Genomic DNA, 22649 nt, shown 5'->3' with positions numbered 1-22649 from the left:
TTTGAGTAGAGATCCAAGCACAGAGCTGGTCCCTCAGAGCATGATGCTTTGTTCTGCTGCCTGTTGGTGTGGAACATGGCAGCTGTGCTGGGTGAGGCCTGCTTGGTAACGTGAAGCTCTCTCCCTTCCAGCGGTGGGTTCCTGACTTCCTGCGAGGCCGAGCTGCAGGAGCTGATGAAGCAGATCGACATTATGGTGGCTCACAAGAAATCCGAATGGGAAGGACAGATGCAGACCCTGGAGACTTGCCTGAGTGTCCGAGAGCAGGAACTCTCCTCTGCCAGGGCTGCTCTGCAGGAAAAGTACAAGGAGGTACTGCCTCACACTCCCAGGCTGGGAGTGCTGGCAACCCGTGTGTTGTGCTTGTCACAAATGCAGCATGAAGGCTGAACTGGAATTCCAGAGTTGGGGTTGCATGGCTGTGTGGTTTGGCTGTTGTTTATCAGTTTGGATGTTTGTTTTTTTTTTCTTTTAATTATTTTAATGTTTAAAGGCTAAGCCAGAGCAAACAGCTTGAGTGAATAGATGTGCAAAGCTAATCATAGAATGGCATGGGTTGGGAGGGACCCCAAGGATCACAGAGCTCCAACCCCCCTGCCACAGGCAGGGCCACCAACCTCCAGACCTGGAGCTACACAAGGTTGCCCAGGGCCACATCCAACCTGGCCTTGTACACCCCCAGGGATGGGGCACCCACCCCCTCTCTGGGCAGCCTGTTCCAGCCCCTCACCACTCTCTCTGCAAAACTTCCCCCTAATATCTAATTTAAACCTTCCTTCCTTTAGCTTTAATCCATCCCCCTTGTCCTGCCATTATCTACCCTTTTAACAAGCTGATTCCCCTCCTGTTTCTCTGCTCCCTTCAGGGACTGGAAGGCTGCAATGAGGTCCCCCCACAGCCTTCTCTTCTCCAGGCTGAACCAGCCCAGCTCCCTCAGCCTCTCTTCGTAGGGGAGCTGCTCCAGCCCTCTGAGCATCTTTGTGGCTTCTCTGACCCCTCTCCAACAGTTCCACATCTTTCTTGTATTGGGGCCCCAGCTCTGGACACAGGACTCCAGCTGGGGCCTCCCCGAGAGCAGAGCAGAGAGGGACAATCCCCTCCCTGTCCCTGCTGCCACCCCTCTGCTGATGGAGCCCAGGATCCCATTGGCCTCCTGAGCTGCAAGAGCACAAACAGGATCCCATCTCATAATGGGAATTGGGGAATAGAATTTGCAGAGGATCCTGTTGGAACAAGGTATCTGATTCAGAACTCACTCCAAGTCGAGTGATCAGCTCCCTGAGAGTTGGCAGGAGTCCACAGGCTCAATTGTCAGAGCTCCTGGAGAGAACCCAGAAGCACTGCATCTGGACACAGCAGTAATGGACAGTCCAGCAATGAGTGGTCATTGCTAGAAAGAACATTTAATGATGTAAGCTACACCTAGACATTGCCTGGAGATTCTCCAAGGGCTATTTTATGCAGCTTAGGTTTTGTAGCCTTTAATTCAAGGCCTGGGGCAGCACACCCAGTGTCTGTGTTGGTGGAGAAATAAGCTTTTGTGTAGGATGTGAACCATAAACTGGTTTATGTGTCTTTTCCTGGATCAGAGGAAAGCAGCAGGATGCTGAGTGGCTCACTCAGCCACTCTTAAGGACTCTTAAGGTCCAGCCATGCTGACTTTTCCTGAAAGTGTTTAAAATTTGTCCTTACAGTTATAACTGCAGTGTCCTGCCTTTTGGCAGGCTCTGTGCTACAAACTGTGTTTTGGCAGCTCTGTAAGGAAGTTGATTTGACTTCTTAGGTGAAAAGCCAGCTGATAACCATGCAAGCCCTTGGGTTCTTTGGGTGCCAGTGCAACTGTATCCCAGCTATTCTTAACATCCTCAAAATGACCCAAGGACTGCTGCAGCTTTTAGTAGTTTGGCATGGGGTCTTGTAAAAGCATAGAACCACAGAGTGCTTTGGGCTGGAAGGGGCCTCAAAGATCATCTAGTCCCACCCCCCTGCCATGGGCAGGGACACCCTCACCAGCCCAGGCTGCCCAAAGCCCCATCCAGCCCAGCCTTGGACACCTCCAGGGATGGGGCTCCCACAGCCTCTCTGGGCACCCTGTGCCAGGGCCTCACCACCCTCAGAGTGAAGAATGTTTTCCTAATACTGAATCTAAATCTCCCCCCTTCCAATTTAAAACCATCCCCACTTGTCCTGTCACTCCCTGCCCTTCAAAAACATCCCTCCCCAGCTTTCCTGTAGCCCCTTCAGGGACTGGAAAGTGCTGTAAAATCTCCCTGGAGCCTTCTCTTCTCCAGGCTGAACAACTCCAGCTCCCTCAGCCTGGCTTCCTAGCTGGGGCAACAGCCTCAAGTTGGAGCACAGGTTGTTCCACACCAATCTGTGAAGAACTTGTACCCACTGAGGGTGAGGGAGCCCTGGGACAGGCTGCTCAGGGGGTGTGGAGTCTCCTTCTCTGGAGAGATTCCAGCCCTGTCTGGACATCGACCTGTGTGACCTGTCCTAGGGAGCTGCTTTGGCAGGGGGTTGGACCTGATGGGCTCTGGAGGTCTCTTCCAACCCCTGTGATTTTGTGACTCTGTGATAGGAGAGGTGCTCCAGCCCTCTTAATAACCTTAATGTTCTCCTCTGGATCCATTCCAGCAGTTCCATGTCCTTCTTACGCTGGGGACTCCAGAACTGGACACAGTACTCCAGGTGGGGTCTCATGAGAGCAGAGTAGAGGGACATATATAGTATATAAGTAAAGAGAAATGTGACAGGCTGTAGCAACAGTGGGTTGAGAACTCTCTTCTGTGTGTGCAGCCAGGTGCTTCTACTGGTCTGCATGGCAAGCTTTGGAATTAATGCCTTTGGCACAGAGCTGTGAACTCTGGAGGTGTGCCACAGGATTCTCACTGCCTGGAAGTGTCATTTTTATCGTGCAGGTCAGCACTGTTGTTATCAATTGTGTTTTCTCAAGACATTTTTGAAGTATTTCTCACCACCAGAAGTGAATGTTGATTTAAAAACAACTATAAGTTGTGGTTAGAGTCGCTCCTGGAGTGTATTTGTGCTTTTGGTTCACTTAATTCATCACAGAAAGTTCATAACTAAGTTGCTGGCTTGCTGGCCTTTGCATCTGCAGTCAGAGAAGGTGGCTGCTTTGGGCTCTGGATGGGGAAAAGGTGGGAAGAAAAAGAGGCAAAAACAAGTCCTGGGAGTATTTGAGTCAATGTGAGGGGAATCTCCCCTGTGAGCTCCAAAGCCCTGTTTCTTTCCTGGTCCCACACATCTCCATGGATCATTTGGAGTCTCCACTTCACCCAGGCTGAGTAATGTTTGTGACGTGGCCACCTTCTCTCTTGGTAGAGAGGTTGAAATCACAGTGTGTGTTTATGAGGAATTCCATGGGAGTGCCAGAGAAAAATGGCAATTTGACACAAGCCAAAACTGTCTGTTTCATCCCAAAAAATGAAAGCCAGGAACTGGCTCCAAGCAGAGAGAGTTCTGGCCCCAGCTTGCCAAAGATTTAGACAGAGACTTAAATCTGGTTCACAGCGACCCCACTGGAAGGGCAGTTGTGAACGGAATTAGGATCATTTAATAGTCATTTGCTGCTCCTAAAGTAATGTGTGTCTGTGAAAGGGAAGCTGACAGAGCAGCCCACTGCTGCTGGTTGATTTCTTTCTCTCTAACCCTTCCTGCAGGTTGGCCTGTTGCGTCGCAAGGTGGAAGAGACAGAAAAATCCAAACAGGACATGGTTAGAGAGTATGAGCAGCAGCTGACCAAATTCCAGGAGGAGGTGAGTTGCAGCAAGGGAAGATGTTTGATCTGATGGGTGAGATGCTTTGATTTTGTGGAAATGCCAGGGTTTTAAGGCTGCCCAGTACTTTTTTGCTTAGATTCTCACCAAAAAAACCCCCAAAACCCCAGTAATATTAACATGAGCCAGCAGTGGCTCTTGAGGCTCAGGAGGCCAATGGGATCCTGGGCTCCATCAGCAGAGGGGTGGCAGCAGGGACAGGGAGGGGATTGCCCCTCTCTGCTCTGCCCTTGGGAGGCCCCAGCTGGAGTCCTGTGTCCAGAGCTGGGGCCCCAATACAAGAAAGATGTGGGACTGTTGGAGAGGAGTCAGAGGAGGAGATGAAGGTGCTCAGAGGGCTGGAGCAGCTCCCCTACAAAGAGAGGCTGAGAGAGCTGGGCTGGTTCAGCCTGGAGAAGAGAAGGCTGTGGGGGGACCTCACTGCAGCCTTCCAGTCCCTGAAGGGAGCAGAGAAACAGGAGGGGAATCAGCTTGTTAAAGGGCAGAGACTGGCAGAACAAGGGGGATGGAGTGAAGCTAAAGGAGGGAAGGTTTGAATTTGGTATTAGGGGGAAGTTCTTTCCAGAGAGAGTGGTGAGGGGCTGGAACAGGCTGCCCAGAGAGGTGGTGGGTGCCCCGTCCCTGGAGGGGATGTGGATGGATCCCTGTGGAATGTCTCACAGGTGGTGTAACAGCGTTGTCCTTGTCTATGCCTTTACTCCATGACTGTCTCCACTTGTGTGTCAGTAGCAGTGAGTTAAATGGCTAGCAAACCTCTATTAGAGCACTGACCTGTTTTCCCAGGAGGAGTGGGCCTGGTTCACGCTCACTGTAAGCCATAAGTTAAATTAATTTGGTCGTCTCTGCTTTGATGACAGAAGACATCTGTCCTCATCTAAACCACCTTACTGTGCAGGGAGAGTAACAGCCTTCGCTCACTAGATGCTCCCACTGGAACAGCAGATAAGCTGCAGAGCCAAGCTGAGGTGTGCTGGCAGAGCTGCCTAGGTTGTGAAGGCTGAAACACAGTGTGTGTGTGTTTCTGGGCTTCTCAGCATAAGAAGGACATGGAGGTCGTGGAGCAAGTCCAGAGAAGGGCAACCAGGCTGGGGAAGGGGCTGGAGGGCAAATCCTCTGAGGAGCAGCTGAGGGAGCTGGGGGTGTTCAGCCTGGAGAAGAGGAGGCTGAGGGGAGACCTTATCCCCACCTCCACTGATCTGACAGGAGGGTGCAGAGGCGTGGGTGATGGTCTCTTCAGCCAGGGTACAGGAGATGGGACAAGGGGAAATGGCCTCAAGCTGTGCCAGGGCAGGGTCAGGTCAGATGTGAGGGAAAAGTTCTTCTCTGAAAGAGCTGTCAGGGCCTGGCACAGGCTGCCCAGGGAGGGGGCTGAGTCCCCACCCCTGGGTGTGTTTAACAGGCGGGGAGATGGGTGCTCAGGGATCTGGGTCAGCAGAGGACAGGGATGGTTGGACTTGATGATCTTAAAGGTCTTTTCCAACCTGGTGATTCTGTGCTGTGGCCAGAATCACACCACCTTGTTATTTTATCCCCACAGCAGTACTGTAGGTGACATGAAGCTCCAGTATTCCTCAGCCTTCCTTTCTTAGTACAACTTGGGGACATTCTGTCTGTCTGGGCTCCCCACCTGTAAAATCACAGGTACAGCATCTAACTCACTGAGACAGCTGAAAGAACCAGCCTGCCATGTCCTGATGTGCTTGGCACGAGGTGCCTGATTATTAACTGAAAGCCCCTCCTGTCTCTCCCTTCCCACTGAACGTGTCAGAGTCCTTTGCTGGCTCAGGGCTCTGGAGGACATTTTTGTGACCAGTGCATGAGGTCCCAGTTGGGATGTTTCTTCTTCTCCTGGTCCTTCTGTTCATCCATGGGCTTAGCTTCCTCCGTCAGTAAAATGGGAAGGCTGACTTCTCTAACTCACTGGGCTCTTTGGAAACCCTGTGTTTAACAGGTGAGCTGTGGAGGAGCTGGCATGGAAAATTCTGAGCAAGTTGCAGGTGATTATTTGCACAGAGGGTCATTTAAATGTCAAAGAGTTTTTTCCTCATTCCAGCTCCTGATATGACTTTAGCATTCTAGCAGGAGGCGTAGGAGTGATATTTTCTGTTGGCATTCTCTGCTCATTGTGAAATACATGGTGTATCTAAGCAGAAAATGACAGATGAAGCAGTGTTGATATTATGTGTAATGGCAATTCTCAAATCTCCCTTCTCCCCTTAAGCAGAAAAGTTCCAGTTCCCACCTGAGCTTCACAAGTGTATGTTAACCACCTAAAGAACTGTACCTCTGTGTAAGGCAGAGCTACCTCCCACCCTGTGTGTGGTGTGATGAGCCCCTCTCTGAGGAGATCAACCCCAGGTACTGCCTGCTACCACACCAGGGTGAGAGAGGGGTACCACACCTTCCCCCCCTCTAACAGCTCTGTGGAAACCTCCATCCTCCCAGTGAGTTAGTGGTGTTTTAATAGCAGTAAAGCAGAGGTCTAATTAGAGCTGCTGATGTCACGACTTCAGTGGCACATCTTGCTATTCTTACACAGCTCGGCATACTTTGTAATCCCGTGGGTATAATAGGCTCATTATACAAATAGAAGCCTTTGCTTCCAAGCTGTGTGGCTTTGATTAGGGGAATTGTTTGTGAGAAGCCGTTTGGTGTGCCTTCTTTCAAAGGGCTCTTTAATTCTTGCCTTGGGGCCTCGGAAGAAATTTGTCTCTTTCACTGAATTCCCTTGTAGTTGTCCAGGCTGAGGAGGAGCTATGAGAAGCTGCAGAAGAAACAACGAAGAGAAACTCGAGAGGAAGCTAACAAGAGACAAGGGGAGGACCAGTTTGAAATGAGCAGACTGACAAGGAAGCTGGAGGTAATGTGAAAAAGTGAATGCTGGCCAGAGGTTGTATGTAGTAACTTCCTGCACTTCACCAACAAGGGAATAGTCAGTGAGGGGGTAGACTGTGAATTGTGCTTCAAAAGTAGTCTCTATGTACTCTCCAAGTGTCGCTCTGCTCCTCAGCTTGTGTGTGGTAAAGGCAATTTCCTGTGCTGGGGCCTCCAAGAACTACACCACCGTTCACAGAATCCCAGGGCTGGGAAGGGCCCTCCAGAGCTCATTGATTCCAACCCCCTGCCAAAGCAGCTCCCTAGGACAGGTCACACAGGTCGGTGTCCAGACAGGGCTGGAATCTCTCCAGAGAAGGAGACTCCACACCCCCTGGGCAGCCTGTCCCAGGGCTCCCTCACCCTCACTGGGTACAAGTTCTTCCCCATGTTGGTGCAGAACTTCCTGTGCTCCAACTTGCAGAACTTGCAGTTCTCATTCTTAGACTAAAGAAAAGGAAGAAGGAGCTGGAGGGGTAATTAATTATGTGGCTGGATTCTGGCGCGGTGAGGTTGTCCTCTCGCGGCTCTGAGGAGGAGGGAGCTACATGTCAAACAACTTCTCAACCCTGTCTCATCTTTTAATCTTCCTGCTAAGCTGAGCTCAACCACGCTCCATTTTCTTCTGCCATCCCCAGAAGATCCACACACATCCCACTGCTGCAGTGACCAGTGCCTGGAGCAGAGATGAGCATTAATATTCGGTAGTTCACAGAATCACAAGGTTGGGAAAAGACCTTTGAAGATCATCAAGTCCAACCATTCCCATCCTAAGCTAAACCATATCCCTGAGCACCTCATCTGCCCTTTTTGTACCTTTTGTACCAAGTTGGTACTTGCTAGTTTCAGGGGTGGCATGGTTTGGAGGCTGAAGGCAGGCTGAATTGTCAAACCTCTGACAGCAGATCCATGAAACTAGCCAGGAATCTGTTAGCACTTAACATTTGTAAACAGCAGCAATTGGCACTGACGTTTTAACACAAGCTGGGGGGGAGGGGAGGGGGGGAGAAATCCGGCAGGCACAGTGTGCGAGGGGCTCTGCACCGCTGGGTTGGTGCATCAGATGACTGGCTAATGGTTCCCCCGCTGTGGGGAAAGGTGCATTGGAGAGAGAAAGCAAACATGGATGTGAACTAGAAGGGGGCCTTCTTGTCAGCTGTGTGGACGTACAGCTCCGAGGCACCCTGCTGTCCTTGCAGGAGTTCCGTCAAAAATCACTTGACTGGGAGAAGCAGCGCTTGCTTTACCAGCAGCAGGTGGCATCGCTGGAAGCACAGAGGAAGGCTTTGGCTGAGCAGTCTGAGCTCATTCAGGTACAATTAATGTGTGCTGAAAGTTTTTGTTTTGTTTGAGGCAGCAGGTGGGAGGGGAGGGGGGGAGAGGCTAATGAAATCTCTCCCAGGCTCCAATCCAGTTTAGGTTGCCATTGAAATGACTTTTAATGTCCTGCTGGATTAACATTTACTTGTAGAAGTGCTGTATGGAAAAAAGATCTGGAGTCTGTCAACAGAGGTTAGATAAACCTCGTGCAGCTCTCCCTGCCACTGTTACACTGGACAGAGAAGAGAGGAGGATGAGGCTTTCCCTAGGAGACAGAGACTGCAGCATATGACACTTTAAAATAGCAGTTACGTCGTGTCTGGTTCAACACTGTGTCCTTGCCAGAAGCTAAATATGGACCTTGTGGGTCCAGCCCAAAGGGTGATGTTGGGAAACAGGCTTTCCCTACGATGGATACTTCTGCAAAGTACTGAAGTGAAGTTGTTTTCAGCCCCCCCCCCCCCACCTCCCATCCCTTTTCTTTCCCTTTCTTTTTTTCCTTTCAGTCTTTTAAAGGCCAGAAGTAGTGGGGCTGCTGTTCCTGAGAAGCTCATCCTTCAGTGAGGTAGTAGTGCTGCAGCAGAGCAAGATGAATTGACCTAGAGCACAGCTGTGAAGTCACACTGACACAATCACAGCAGACACTGATAAGAAGCTCTTGCTGGGGGCTTTACACTTAATGGGCTCCTGAGTTGCTCTTGAGTGGAAGCTCCTGCAAGGAGGAAAGCTCGGATGACAGGATTGAAGCCGGCTCCCACAGGGGCTTTGTGAGAGCCTGACACTAGTAGATCTACAAATGCAAAGAGAGTCGTTGAGCAGAAGGTCTTGCTGCTCTGCTGTCTTTGTATCACTGATAGCTCAATTGTCTGGGAACAGATGTGTCCTTGGAGCACAGGCTGGGACGCTGGAGCGCAGGGAAACTCTCCTCACTGTGTGGCAGCAAGAGAGGAATTTGGGGAGGTTTTCCCTAAGCGGTGCCCATGACTTGGGCGTGTAGGTCCTGTGAACAGACTACCTGAATCCTCAGTTTCTGTGAAAAGCCCAGTACTTGAATGGTAAATTTGTGCCTTGGATGTTTCTCTGCATTTTCTATGCTTGGTTGTTTTTCTGTCACAAGGTCAAGCTGAGATCTGTGACCATATTGCTTCCCCTTTCTCTTCCTGCAGCCTCTCAGTACCGCTCAGGGAAGCCCAGTGTTCTTACCCAGTGAGGAGCACCTCCCCCTAACACCTCCAACCTTTAGACCCAGCAGGCAAAACTTGGAATTCTGTGCTGTCCTGCCTGGTCTGTGGCTGGAAATAACAGAGAACTTAACTGATTCCTTAACACAGAAATAAATGTGCAGGTAGCCTGATACTCTGGTGTCTTGGGTGGAAAAAGGCTGTGCTCTAAACTCCTGCCCCTCTTGATTACCTTTTCTCTAATGACTATTCAAATAATGAAAAGACCATAATCAAAATTACACTGTAGTCTCCCAAACACGTGGTTCCCATAGTTCTCTCAGTTAGGAGGCATTATGTGTGAGACAATAACCCGGGCGTGGGGTGATTCTGAACCTGGCAGGAATCGCTGCTCTTAGAAATCAGGACTTAAGAACTGCTCAAATATTTTGTTTCAGCTTTTAAAAATTATACAATAAGAAAATCCATGAAGTGAGTATCCTTAGAAGCTTATTTGAGAGCTGGCTTGTTAAATTTCCCCAGCTAGCTCCATGGAAAGAAATGCTATGAAGTATTATGCCCATGAATAATAGAAGGTGTATTGTTTGCTAGTCATACATTCCTTACAACTTTTTTTTGCCTGCCATTAGAACAATGAAACGTTCCAAGCAAAGCTATTAGAACCAGGTATTTACTGTGTAAAGCAAAACGGGATTGACTCTTACACCCAGTTCAGGTTTTGATCTGTTTGCTGCTTGTGGGTTATTTTGGGGTGGGTTTTTTTTCCCTTCATTGTGCCCTGAGAGTCGCTTTGTGTCCTGGTGTGGAATTAACCATTGATCCCTAGCTCATGTGTGGGATTTGCAAACCTTCTTCCTTCCATCCTGCTATTTCTCCTGGTGAGCCTTAGGTCAATGAGCAAAAAACCCAGTAGGCAACTTTGTCCTCTAGGTCGTGCTCTGACAGCTTGGGTGCTTTGAGATCCTATTTTCCCAGATTCTCTTTGAAACCCTTTTGGAATCAGAGGGTTCCTTCGTTTGTTTTTTATCCTGTTTGCCTTCAGAAGTTTTACCCATCATGAGCAATCCTTTCCTTAATTCCTGGAAAGGTAGAGTTGCTTCCTTTGAGACTGTGCCTTGTTACACAGAGAAATGGGGAGCTGTTCTGCAGGCGGCTTCGCTGCTCCGTGGCTTTTACAGTTCAGCTTTAATGCAAACCAGTTGCTCTTGGCAGACTCAGCTTGCCAATCGGAAGCAGATCCTGGAGTCGGTGGAGCTGGCCAGCAGATCTGAAATCCAGCACTTAACCAACAAGCTGGAGAGGGCCAATGATGCCATCTGCACCAACGAGTTGGAGGTGGAGAGGCTCAACATGAGAGTGGACGACCTGACCGAAAACAATCGGATGATTCTGGAAGATCAGCAGAGAGTTCAAGAAGAATTAAGGCAATCCAAGAAAATGTTGGAGGTCAGTGGAGGAATTGTTAAGAAACTGAAAATAAAGCAGTGCTTGTGAGAAGTAGCAGGACAGCTCTTCATCCCAGAGCCCCCAGCTCTTTCTGGAGCCTTTGGAAAGCTCCCAATTGGCCTCAAAGCTGCTTCGTACCCATGTGGTGTGGTGCAGTATTTAGAATGCTTTTGGGCTGGAAGGGGCCTCAAAGATCATCCAGTCCCACCCCCCTGCCATGGGCAGGGACACCCTCACCAGCCCAGGCTGCCCAGAGCCCCATCCAACCCAGCCTTGGACACCTCCAGGGATGGGGCTCCCACAGCCTCTCTGTGCACCCTGTGCCAGGGCCTCACCACCCTCAGAGTGAAGAATCCCTTCCTCACGTCTCCCCTAACCCTGCCCTCTCCCAGCTTGAAGCCATCACCCCTTGGCCTGTCCCTGCACTCCCTGGGGAACAGCCCCTCTCCCGCTTTCCTGTGGGACCCCTTTAAGTGTTGGTAGGCTGCAATTAGGTCACCCTGGAGCTTTCTCTTCTCCAGGCTGAACCAGCCCAACTCTCTCAGCCTGTCTTCATGGGTTCCTTATAAATCCGACCAGACTCTCACCTCCTTAAAGCAAACTGATTTGGTCCAGCTTGCAACAGTCCTCACCCTTCCCCCTCCCATGCAGGTGCTGCAGGATGAGAAGATGGAACTCAGAGCCACCCTGCAGTCTCAGGAGGATTTCATTGACAGCACCAAGCTCCACCACGAGCGGTTAGAGAAAGAGCTGGCCAGGGTGACCGAAACCCTTCGCGCGAAGGAGCTCCTCATCAGGTAGTGTCTGGGCCTCACTGCTGCTTCTGCTCTAGAGCTCCAGGTTCTGGCACTGAGGGTGGCAGAAGTGTTTTCACGCAGCTGTGTGGGTTGATATATAGAATGATACGCTGCAGTCCCTCACAGGGGCTGTGCTTCCTTGCAGTGGTTCCCAAATGGCATTCCTTTGGAAAATCACTGACACTCAGTTGTGACAAAATCACCTTCCCCTTCTCCACTGCCAGCACGCAGAAGCCTTCTGCTGGCTGTGTCAGAAGGTTCTAGTCACCTGGCAGCCACGGCGTTCTGTGCAAGCTGGATGGCTGCTGACAGCAGGGAGAGTGTCTGGATCAGGGAAACTGACATCAAAATGGGACCTAGACTTTTTTTAAACCAGCCCGAAGTGAAACGGGGGGGTGAGGAGGCTGTCACCCCGCTGGGATGTTGTTGGCAGTGCACACAGGTGTCACCTAGTGTTGGCTTTTGTGTATTTTCTGAGAAAACGGTGGTTCTGTTCCCTCTGTGAGTGAACTCGGGCGTGATGCTTCTGTGCTGAGATGAAAGCTGGTGTCTCTGCTTAGGGTCTTGGAAGAGCGCTTGCAAGAGAAACAGTTGTCGTCTCCGGGGCTGGAGCGTCTACTGCTGCAGCTGGATGTTGCTCAGCAGAAGGAGCAGCACTTACAGGCAGAAGTGACTCATCTTGAGAACAGGTAGCTCACTGCTTGCTTCCCCTAGATGTGCAATGAAACTTAATGCATTTTTTTTAATATATAAAAAATAATAATATGATGCCTGATGTGTTGTATTCATCAAGTTAGCCAGTCCTGCTGATTTTTGTAGGCTTATTTTCAATATCAGAGGGCTGCAGAAATGAAATGTGGCTTCTCTTGCAGTGTAACAGAGTGTTGTGCTAATTGGTTGGCTGCTTTTCACTGTGTGCTGTGGGTGTTGGCAGTGTTTTAGCTTGCTTCTGCTTAGCACCTTCACCAGTAAGAGGTTAAGGAGCCTTAGTTAGTCATCTGGTAAGAACCAGCTCTAGAACTTACTGTGAAACTTGAGTTGTAACCAAGCCTTCTTCTCCTGGTTTGTGGTTTACAGACTAATGTTTGCATGGGAAGTTTGTAAGCTTAGAATGGTAAAGAAACAAACAACCAGCTGTTATGGAATTATTTTGGTCAATGAAACCGAGGGATTGGTAAAGAACTTGTAGGTTCAGAGTTTGGGTTCTGTGATGGTGGGTGTGGGAGACTGCTTGGAAGATCAGAGTCTCTCTGCTCGTGTCCTCCTCCTGGGGATGTTCTAACGTGTAGTTTAACGTTCGGCACCCAGCCTGGTGTCTTCGAATGGGAGGTGTGTCCAGCTGAGCGAAGAGCTGCAGGAGAATATCCAGGAGCTGCAGTCGATGGAAGAGCAGCGCTCCGAGGCAAGGGCCGAGATTAAAAAGGTAACGGCGCTCGGCTCCTGGGGAGCAGGAAAGGTGCTGCTGGAGTGTGGGTGGCCCTGCCTCAGCAGAGCCTCCAAGTGGGATCTTCAGTGACATGCTGAACTGTTGGAGAGGGGTCAGAGGAGCCACAAAGATGATCAGAGGGCTGGAGCAGCTCCCCTACAAAGAGGCTGAGGGAGCTGGGCTGGTTCAGCCTGGAGAAGAGAAGGCTGTGGGGGGACCTCATTGCAGCCTTCCAGTCCCTGAAGGGAGCAGAGAAACAGGAGGGGAATCAGCTTGTTAAAGGGTAGATAATGGCAGGACAAGGGGGATGGATTAAAGCTAAAGGAAGGAAGGTTTAAATTAGATATTAGGGAGAAGTTCTTTACAAAGAGAGTGGTGAGGTGCTGGAACAGGCTGCCCAGAGAGGTGGTGGGTTCCCTGGAGGTGTTCAGGGCCAGGTTGGATGGGGCCCTGGGCAACCTTGTGTAACTCCAGGCCTGGAGGTTGGTGGCCCTGCCTGTGGCAGGGGGGTTGGAGCTCTGTGATCCTTGGGGTCCCTTCCAACCCAGACCAGTCTGTGATTCTATGCTGAAGGGTGAGGAGCAGGTCTGACAAAGGAGGAGTTGACAGTATGGGTTTGCAGGTTTCTGTCTGGTTTATTTTGTGAGCATGTGTTAGGCCTTCACCTGCATCACGCAGTGCTTCCCTACAGCTCAAATTAGTGCTGGAGGGACAAACATGGAGAAAAATGAAGGCCTGAATCCTAATACAGGCTCCTAACTGAGTGAAGAACAGGATGAGAATGGGTTTTGCCATAGCATATCCTATCACACTTGAGACAGGACTGTTCTAGTCCGTATGTGAATAGGGGAGTTTGTTTTGGACTTGATAGCTAGACACGACCCAGGGTCTGGAGGAAACAGAGCCACTCACCTGCCATGAGAACCTCCCCCTGGTGCTCTCTGCACCCCAGGCTGACAGCCTTCCACAAGGCTTGACTTCTAATCATAGTATCCCCATCAGTTAGTGTGGGAGCTTTCTGTGGTGCATGGTCAGAGTGGAAACCTGATTGGGCTTGGCTGAAAGACCTCACCTCTGTGAAAGCCTGACATCCTTCCTTCTGAACATACAGAGGCGTGGGTCCTGCCAGAGATGGTGCTTGGTTATGCATTTCAGCAGCCCCACAATAAATGAATCTCCTGCAGGCTGCTAGGGAGGAAAGAGAGATTTATTGGGGTTGTTTCTGGTTTATATACTCGGGAGGCATTGAGGTGACGTGGAGATAAATCACCATATTTATAGTATTTACATGGCTGGGCAGAGATCATCTGGTTCAATTTTCTCAAATGCTTGTGATTCTCAGACAAATCCTGGAGGTTTGGGTGGCTGGGATTTCTGGCTAATGGAATGGGATGCTAGGGAAGAAATCATGCTACAGTGCTGTTCTCTTATGTCACTGAACAAATACACAGTGTGCCTACCAGAATATCATATGCAATTCAAGCCTGCCATCTCAAAAAGGACTGAATAAACCAAAATCAGGTACAGGAAAAGATGACTGAAAGGATGGAGTGGGTTTGGTTGGTTGGTTGGAGTTTTTTTACAAGGAACTGAATGGACTAAGGACTTGGCAAACCAGGGAACAGATAAATGGGATTGAACCTACTAAAAATAAAGTCATGCCTGTCATGTGGAAAGTAAATAGAGAGTGATTATTCTTTCATTATGCAGGGACTAGTGGTCATCAAATGGAGTTATGAAAACAAAGAGGTGTATTTTTACCCTCTGCATAGCTAGGTTGTGGAAGTTTGCCATGGGTAGCTTTAGTTGCTACAAGCTAATATTGATTCAGAAGACTCAGGATGAATTAGTGGAAGAAAAGACCAGCCAGAGCTATTTAAAGATACCACCTCTGCCACAGGAAGGCAGGGTGGCAAACTAGTGCTTGCCCAGTGATGGCAAACCTTTGGGTATCTGTTCTTGGACATGGAGGTAGAATGGTGAGCTAAAGAGACTGTGATTTGATCGATCATGGGCGCTTTGCAGCCTTCCAGTCCCTGAAGAGAGCAGAGGAACAGGAGGGCAATCAGCTTGTTAAAGGGTAGATAATGGCAGGACAAGGGGGATGGAGTGAATCTGGAAGAGGGGAGGTGTGAATTAGATATTAGGGGGAAGTTCTTTACAGAGAGAGTGGCGAGGGACTGGAACAGGCTGCCCAGAGAGGGGGTGGGTGCCTCATCCCTGGGGGTGTTCAGGGCCAGGTTGGATGGGGCCCTGGGCAACCTTGTGTAGCTCCAGGCCTGGAGGTTGGTGGCCCTGCCTGTGGCAGGGGGGTTGGGACAGTGTGACCCTTGGGGTCCCTTCCAACCCCAGCCATTGCATGATTCTATGATGGCAGTTCATGAGGTGGAAAAGGATTGGGATAAGGTGGTTTTCAATCAAGAAGGACAAGCATGCACAGAGGACTTGTTACGTAGAGCTTTTTGGTTCCCAGTACTTAGAGTTCACATTACCATGTGCAATACTTGTTGGTATTTTTGTTGAAACATCTTTTAAAAGCTCGTGGGTGGTGTGTGCCTATCTTCCTCCAGCTGAAAGAGCAGCTCTCTCAAGCTGAACAAACTCACAGCAGTGAGCTGGAAGGGATGAAAAGGGAAATCTCCAGGTTGACACAAGAGTTACACCAGCGGGACATCACGATCGCGTCCGCAAGCGGCTCAGCATCAGACCTAGAACAACGGCTCGGAGCAGAGATTGAACGAGCAGAGAGGAAAGCAGTGGAGCACAGGGTAAAAAAAGGCAGAAGACTCTTATGCTGTCTCTTTAAGGGTTCTGAAGACTCAAACCCTGAGGTTCTAGCTGTGTTAATACTTCCCTTCTCTCTTCAGCTTTCGAACAAAAGACTTTGAGACCCTTCTGATGGGGTCTGTCTGGCTGCTTCTCTTCCACCATGTAACTGGCAGTCCCATGGAATCTTTTGAGACTGCTCCTGTCAGTTAACATGTTGGGGCTGGGTGGTGGCATCTTTGAAAGTTAAAGCCACTGGCTGTGTGTGGTCATTTGTGTGGCCTTCTCTATAGTGTCCCCACAGAACTAACAGCCCAGCCAGGCTTGAAGTGAGGGTGGGGAAATGCCTGTAGCGTGTTGCAGGCGTCTGTTATCTGCTTTTTTCTGAGCTGCTTCTTTGCCTCTCTCTCTCCTCAGGTAATTCTGGTCCAACTGGAAACCTTGAGGCTGGAAAACCGTCACCTCTCAGAGATGCTGGAGAAAACAGAGTGCAGTGTGCCAGAGGTGTGCGTTAGGGAATGGAGATGGGAAGGGGCTAGTGCTGTGTGATCCCTACTCAGGAACAGGAAAAGTCTTTCTCCACACCTGTAGGAAGCATCTGGTAGAGCCTGCTGCTCTGGTACCCAGAGAGCTGCTCAGACTGAGACATTTTACTGAGATGCCACCTTTGGTCAAGAGTCTTGCCCCTTAGCTAAGTGAGGGAACCCTGAAACATACAGCTGGAGGAGAACTTGAGGTCATGTAATCCTTTTCATTATCCCAAGATACATCTGAACTGTCCTTGGTCTGTATTTTGCTGTTTCCAAAAAGCACCCTGTGGTGAGAGAGAGGGACTTCCTTTCCTAGGCAGCCAGTACAGTTGGGGTGCAGGCACAGTAAGGGTGTATAAACACCTGTCACTGACTTGCTCTTAGGAAAGCCTTGAAAACGTTGCCCATCAGAATTGGGGTTAGAGGATGTGCCATAAGGAATCGCTTCCCTTGGAATTCCACCGCGGTGCCTGGCACAGGGGGAGTTGTGAGTTCAGCCCCTCTCTCTCTCTCTTAGGGAAAAGGCGTCACCCTGAGAGCACTCGCTGAAGACTACACTGCTGAGCTGAATGCCTTAAAATCTGAGAACCTGCAGCTGCAGAAGGATCTAGCAGAGGCCAGAGCAAAGCTGGAGCTCGCCCAGCAGGTCGGCCAGCGTGAGCCCCAGGGCACCGCTCAGCAGACGCGGAACGGAGAGCCTGAGCCGGGGGTTGTGCAGCACAGGTGGGTGCTGCTGGCCCCAGGGTGCTGATCCTGGCTGTGAAGGACAGAGGCTGTGGGTGCCTGGGGGGATTTTAATGATGTGCTGTGTGCAGAGCGTCCATCTCCAGCATGTGTGGGAGAGCACAGAGGACTGCTTTGGGATCTGCCTTGATGCTTTAAGTAGTGCAGTAGCTTTCGGTCCCAGCTGTGAAGCCAGCTAGTATTTGACTGCCTTTGCCTTCTCCTTTGAGAAGCAACACATGCTTTTTTCAGTGGAGGGGCTAGATGTGGCTCTGGTGGCTGTGCCCCTTGCTTTTGCAGCATCAGGTTGTGCAAGCTGCAGGTTTTGGGATCTACAGTAGCACAAGATTGAGAATTCCCTAGAGGCTGGATGTGCTTCTGCACATCCTTTGGATCCAAGAGCCAGGTTGGATTGCCAGAGCTGTTAGTAACCTGTGTGTTATCCTCAATCTCTGGGCAAGTTTTTGTTGCAGTTCAGCTGCTGAGAGGCAAACTGTCCATCAGTGACGTGTTCAAACCTACCTTCCAGGACAGCTGGGGAAACACAGCAAGAGCCTGATGAGCGAGCAGAGGGGATACATCACAAGCCTGATGGGACTATTCAGCATCACGAAGGGGAACCTCAGAGAACTGTGACCCCTGAGACGGGTGAGCTGCCCCCCCAGAGCAATGGGAGGAACCATGTGGAGTCACTTGCTTTGGGCACCTCACTGGGAACGGATTCTCTGCTCCATGTGTTGGATGGAAACAAAGATTTTGCAGATGATGCATCTCAGCAGTCCATCTCAAAGGATCAGAGGGAACCCCTGCCTTCGGTAAGCAGTTGTGTAGAAGCAGGTTGCTGTTCAGCAGCTCAGGCTGGGCTCTCACGGGGCAAAAGGAGCTGGATTTTTGAATGCATGATTCTTTTGGCATGCATCAAATGTCCAACAGGGAGGGAAAACTTCTGCTGGATGGTTAATACCTGGATGGTGGGAGCCACGTGGTTATTCTTCAGAACTCTCTGGGGAAGGGCTTGGTGTTTGGTTTAACTGACAAGCTGGTTCCAGAAGCTCATGGTTCTCTCCATACTGATGCTCTGTGTCAGTGTGCACCATGAACTGCTTCTGTCCCATCAGAATTCTGCTCCAGCTCTTGGCTTGGGTCTGGAGTAGAGGCTTGGGGTGTGTGTAGAGCGCTGAGTATTTCAGCACACGGCGTCTGGGTGGGTCTGAGAGCTGGTGCTGTGGGTCTGCCTTCTCTGTAACATATGGGGTGAGTTTGAGCCCTCTGGGACATCATGCTGAAGGTGAGGCCACTCCTGCCAGCTGATGGGAAAGCCTGAAATCCTGGCTTCACCCCACATCGGGGGCTGTCACTTTTCCCAGCCAGAGATGATCACTTTGCAGTGCAGAGCAGTCTCAGCACCTCCTCAGTCCTTTTACCCCAGCTCAGTCCTGGAGCACTTGCCCAAAATACAGGAAATTTGGACTCAATCACTTCTCACCTGTGGTGTTCAGTCCACGTGTCCCAGTGCCCACTGTACCGATGGGGCTGGAGAGACTACCTTGAGGGGGGACCCTAAGAGTAGTTGTCACCCTCTGTAGTAGCTGTAGGGCTGTAGTAGCCCAGGGAGGTGCTGATCCTTGTTCCAGGCATGTTCCTGCCAGCATTTTGGAGTATTTTCCACTCTGTTTGTGCAGTGTTAGCAGTGACAACAGCACTTTGTGTGTTGTGGGGAGCCCAGAGAAGAGTCTCTAGGGCTGACATGCAGTTGAGTGGAGGCTTGTCAGGTTTGTAGATCGTGATGAGGTGTACTACCAAGAGTAGGTCTTGATTGTTTTAAGACTAAAGTAGCTTGAGAACTTGTCAAAAAACAAATGTTGGGAGCCCAGGGAATTAATATCCTAAATAAAACCTCTTCAGACTGCAGGGCTGGCGTTGAAGCACAAACAGTTCCATGTCAGGGCTGAGAAGTTCTAGGGCTTAGTGTTTGGGAAAAGAGAATGTGCTGCTTTTTGCTCTGAAAGGCAGAAATAAGGTTTCCAAGGAAATACAAATGTTTACAAATGGGGCAGAGCTGTTCCTGAGGGCAGGGAGTGATAGGATGAGGGGTGAGGGTTTTAAAGTGGAAAAGGGCAGAGTTAGGTTGGGTATTAGGAAAAGGTTTCTCCCTCTGAGGGTGGCAGATCCCTGGCCCAGGCTGCCCAGAGAGGTGGTGGAGACCCCATCCCAGGAGACATTCAAGGTCAGGCTTGATGGGGCTCTGAGCGACCTGCTCCAGTGAAGATGTCCCTGCTCACTGCAGGGGTTGCAGTAGATGGGCTCTGAAGGTCCCTGGGGACCCTGGTGGTTCCCCTGGGAGGTTGCAGCAGGAACCTGTTACTTCAGGGGAGCAGGGGAGGTCTGTGAAAGCTCAAGACCAGCCTGGCGGTTCCTTCCCTTCCCTGGAACCTGCATTCTGAGGCGATGCTGCTCCCTGAGGCCTTTTAACAACAAAGGAGCAAGATGTGAGGTGTGAGGCAGGACTAACACAGCAGGATGGAACCCTGAGTCTTTCTGGAGCTGTGCTGTGGCTGCACAAGCTGGGTCATTCCCATTCGTTACTGGAAGTGGAGAGGCTGGGGATTAAAGTGGAACTGGTTCTGCTAAGCACACAGTCGGTTCCCTGTGGTACCTCTGGGGTCAGGGTTCCACCTGGGAAGTGCAGCAGTTGCTACGGAGGCTCATGGAGAGCTTGGTTCTGTTCTGCTCCAGTCCTGAGGTGCTGATCATATTCCCTGGAGCTCTGGGGGAGGTGTGGGAGGCTTCACTCCTAGTTGGTGACTTGGGAGGGACATGTGCTTATGATACAGCACAGGAGCTGAGTGCTGAGTCTGCCCCATAAGGCAGAGATGACACAAGAGCCTTTTAGAAGCAGATTCAGTGCCTTGTTTGGGGGTCAGTAGTGTTTTTGACTGAAACTCCACTGAAAGAATACCTGATAGCCCTTTGTTTCCCTCCAGAGCTTCCTGCCTACAGCTTCTGTTGGATCCATAGCTGCAAGATACCTGGAAGAGGAAGAACTGAGATCCCATCGCATCCTGGAGTGCCTGAATGCTCACATTGAGGAACTGAAGAAAGAGAGTGACAAGATAGTCAGGCAGTTTGGACACCAGGAGTAAGGTTCCTTATTGAATTTAAATGATGTGACTGGGGAGGTACCTATAAACCAGTTGCCATTGGAGGCTGGGTGTCCCACCTGGAGCCGAGTCAGCACGATGGATCCTGAGGAAAGGAAACTCCTCTCCAATGGAGATCAAATGAAGGGTATTACACCACAGACACTTTAGTTGGCTTGCTGTCGGTCAGAAAGCTGCATCAGAGGTATGTGTGCACCCACAGGGACTGTGTGGTGGGTTTTAGAAGCAAATCATTTGCTTGTTTTAATGAACGTATTTTAAGTGTATTTTGTACCTTGAAAAAGCCTTGAAATAAACCAGAATGGAAAACCTCCTCTGTTCTTGTTCATACAAATGCACAGTGAATCTTGTGTGGCTTATCTTGCCTTCTCATCGGGAGCTTTGAGCAACACCTCCTCCATCCTTTCCCTCCCAGAGCAGCTGTGTCCTTCCAGGAACAGGGAGTATAATTCCTCTTTCCTTTAGACTAACTGTATTTTCTCAAGTTACTTTCCCCTTAGTGGGGTTTCTTAATCTTTCTTGGCTCATGCAGCTTTGGTCCATCGTGGTTTGTACAGTGTCCTTATCTGGGTGGCACTTGAAGTTCTGTGGAATAGTTGAGGGGTGGATGACTGATTTCTGATTTCTGATTCCCAGCTCTCAGAGGTTGAGAACTGGAGATGAAATTGGGTGGGAGGAGAACCCCCACACAAGTGAGACGTGATTGCAGCTGCTGTGTGAGCTCTGTCAGCCTGTTTTGAATCTGGGTGGTCTCGGGCACCATCTGCTCCAGTTGAACTGCTGTGTTAGGGTACCTCTGTGCCCTGGTTTGAGGAGCACGTTCAGTATTTCTTCAAGCAAAGCAAGCTGTTAGTGAGCAAACACAACCTGTTTCCCCCAGACTTGTTTCTTCCAGGGGCATTTGTTCTGTGGCTGAGCCTTCTCAGCCTTTGTACAGGTGACCTAGAGATGGACGTGTCCCTTGTCCGTGTCTGTACATTCCCTGTTCCTTTCCATTGCTTGGTTGAGTAGTTCTGTGTTCCAGAGTTCAAGAACATTTGCACTGATGAGTCCTTTCAGTTTGGCTTGCTTCTGGAGCTCTTTCAGCAGTGATAAAACCTTAAATCCATTCTGAATTCTCCTTGTGCAGCCTTTTTAACAAGGTGCAGGATAAGCCACGGTGGTGGGTTTTGATCCTGCTCAGCATTGGCCTCGGTACCTGTTGGCAGCTCTCTGCAGGTGAGCAGGCTTGGAAGGGCTGCCTGAAACACCCCACACTCGAGTCAGGGTGTTTGGGTTGTGGGGTGTTTGGACAAAAAACTGGACAGCAAAATGGGATGAGGAACAGACTGCCCAGGGAGGGGGTTGTCGCCATCCCTGGGTGTGTTTAAAAAAAGGGTAGATGAGGTACTTAGGGATATGGGTTAGCATGGGATGGGAACAGTTGGACTTGGTGATCTTAAAGGTCATTTCCAACCTTGGGATCCTGTGATTCCTCTGTGTGGATGAAGCTCTAGCGGCACTCCAGAGCTTCAGGAAGTATGATGGGGTTTGCAAGGTATTTCAAAGTAAGGCACTGAGTGTTACAAAGGCATTTTTGCTCATTAGTGACGTTTGCTTCTGTATCCCTCTCCTTTAGAGCTATTTGGCAGTTCACCACGTTGGGACGAGCAGAGGGTGAAACTGAAGGTGATCCATTTGTTTAATTAGCAGCTACGATCCTGCAGTGTTTATCAATTTCCAGCACATGGAATCAGCAGCTTCGGTCAGGCTGTAAAAACGTGATCTAAAGTGATCCAAGGAGTAAATTTTGCAAGAGGAGAAACAACTGAGTTCCTCCTCCATGCTGGTGTGCGGGCTCTTGTCTTTCCCTCCTTCTCCCCGCAGATGCACGGTGCCACGGGCTCGGGCGGCTGCTGGCTCTGGAGTTGCTGGCTGCAGAGAACAGAGGTTGAGCGAGGCAGTGGGGTGAGTTGAACACTTCCCTGCCCTCACTCAGTTTTTAAAGACATGCCTTTCTTCCAGCCAGTGTGGAAGTACCAGACCCTCTGACGGTGTACTAACCGCGTGCGTTCCCGTTGCAGGGAAGCTAGCTGGTGAGTAACCATAAAAACTTGTTTACACCTATTTAATTTACCTGAGGAACGAGGTGTTTGCTGAACTGAGTGATCTCAATTCCCAGAGCTGAGTAATCGCACCTCTCAGTGGTGTGGGGATCACAGAATCACCAGGTTGGAAAAGACCTTTACGATCATCGAGTCCAACCATCCCTGTCTTGTGCTGACCCAGATCCCTGAGCACCTCATCTCCCTGCCTGTTAAACACACCCAGGGGCAGGGACTCAGCCCCCTCCCTGGGCAGCCTGTGCCAGGCCCTGACAACTCTGCCAGGGAAGAACTTTTCTCTCACATCTGACCTGACCCTGCCCTGGCACAGCTTGAGGCCATTGCCCCTTGTCCCATCTCCTGTCCCCTGGCTGAATAGATCATCGCCCACCTCTCTGCACCCTCCTGGCAGGTCAGTGTAGGTGGTGATAAGGTCTCCCCTCAGCCTCCTCTTCTCCAGGCTGAACACCCCCAGCTCCCTCAGCCACTCCTCATGGGATTTGCCCTCCAGCCCCCTCCCCAGCCTCATTGCCCTAAATTA

The 22649-nt window shown here is 50.3% G+C and overlaps 1 protein-coding gene across 1 annotated transcript; it reads left to right on the top strand.

Annotated features, from left to right (window-relative positions):
- The first annotated feature begins 138 nt into the window (after positions 1-138).
- CEP63 (centrosomal protein 63) lies at positions 139-20352 on the top strand. Its single transcript, XM_084267445.1, has 13 exons — positions 139-312; positions 3684-3779; positions 6535-6660; positions 7874-7987; positions 10388-10621; positions 11273-11418; positions 11979-12107; positions 12727-12841; positions 15415-15612; positions 16028-16114; positions 16658-16863; positions 17393-17678; positions 19848-20352. The coding sequence occupies exons 1-13, from the start codon at positions 175-177 to the stop codon at positions 20004-20006; spliced, it is 2034 nt and encodes a 677-aa protein (XP_084123571.1). The 5' UTR covers positions 139-174; the 3' UTR covers positions 20007-20352.
- Positions 20353-22649: the final 2297 nt, after the last annotated feature.

Source organism: Gallinula chloropus, assembly GCF_964237585.1.
Source record: "Gallinula chloropus genome assembly, chromosome: 8".
Lineage (NCBI taxonomy): Eukaryota > Metazoa > Chordata > Aves > Gruiformes > Rallidae > Gallinula > Gallinula chloropus.
This window is presented reverse-complemented; position numbering and strand designations above follow the sequence as displayed.

Coding starts and splice junctions, on each gene's coding strand:
- CEP63 (XM_084267445.1), top strand. CDS start 175: ATGAAGCAGATCGACATTATGGTGGCTCACAAGAAATCCGAATGGGAA. Junction 12,842..15,414: donor CAAGGGCCGAGATTAAAAAG/GTAACGGCGCTC, acceptor ATCTTCCTCCAG/CTGAAAGAGCAGCTCTCTCA. Junction 16,864..17,392: donor CCGGGGGTTGTGCAGCACAG/GTGGGTGCTGCT, acceptor CCTACCTTCCAG/GACAGCTGGGGAAACACAGC.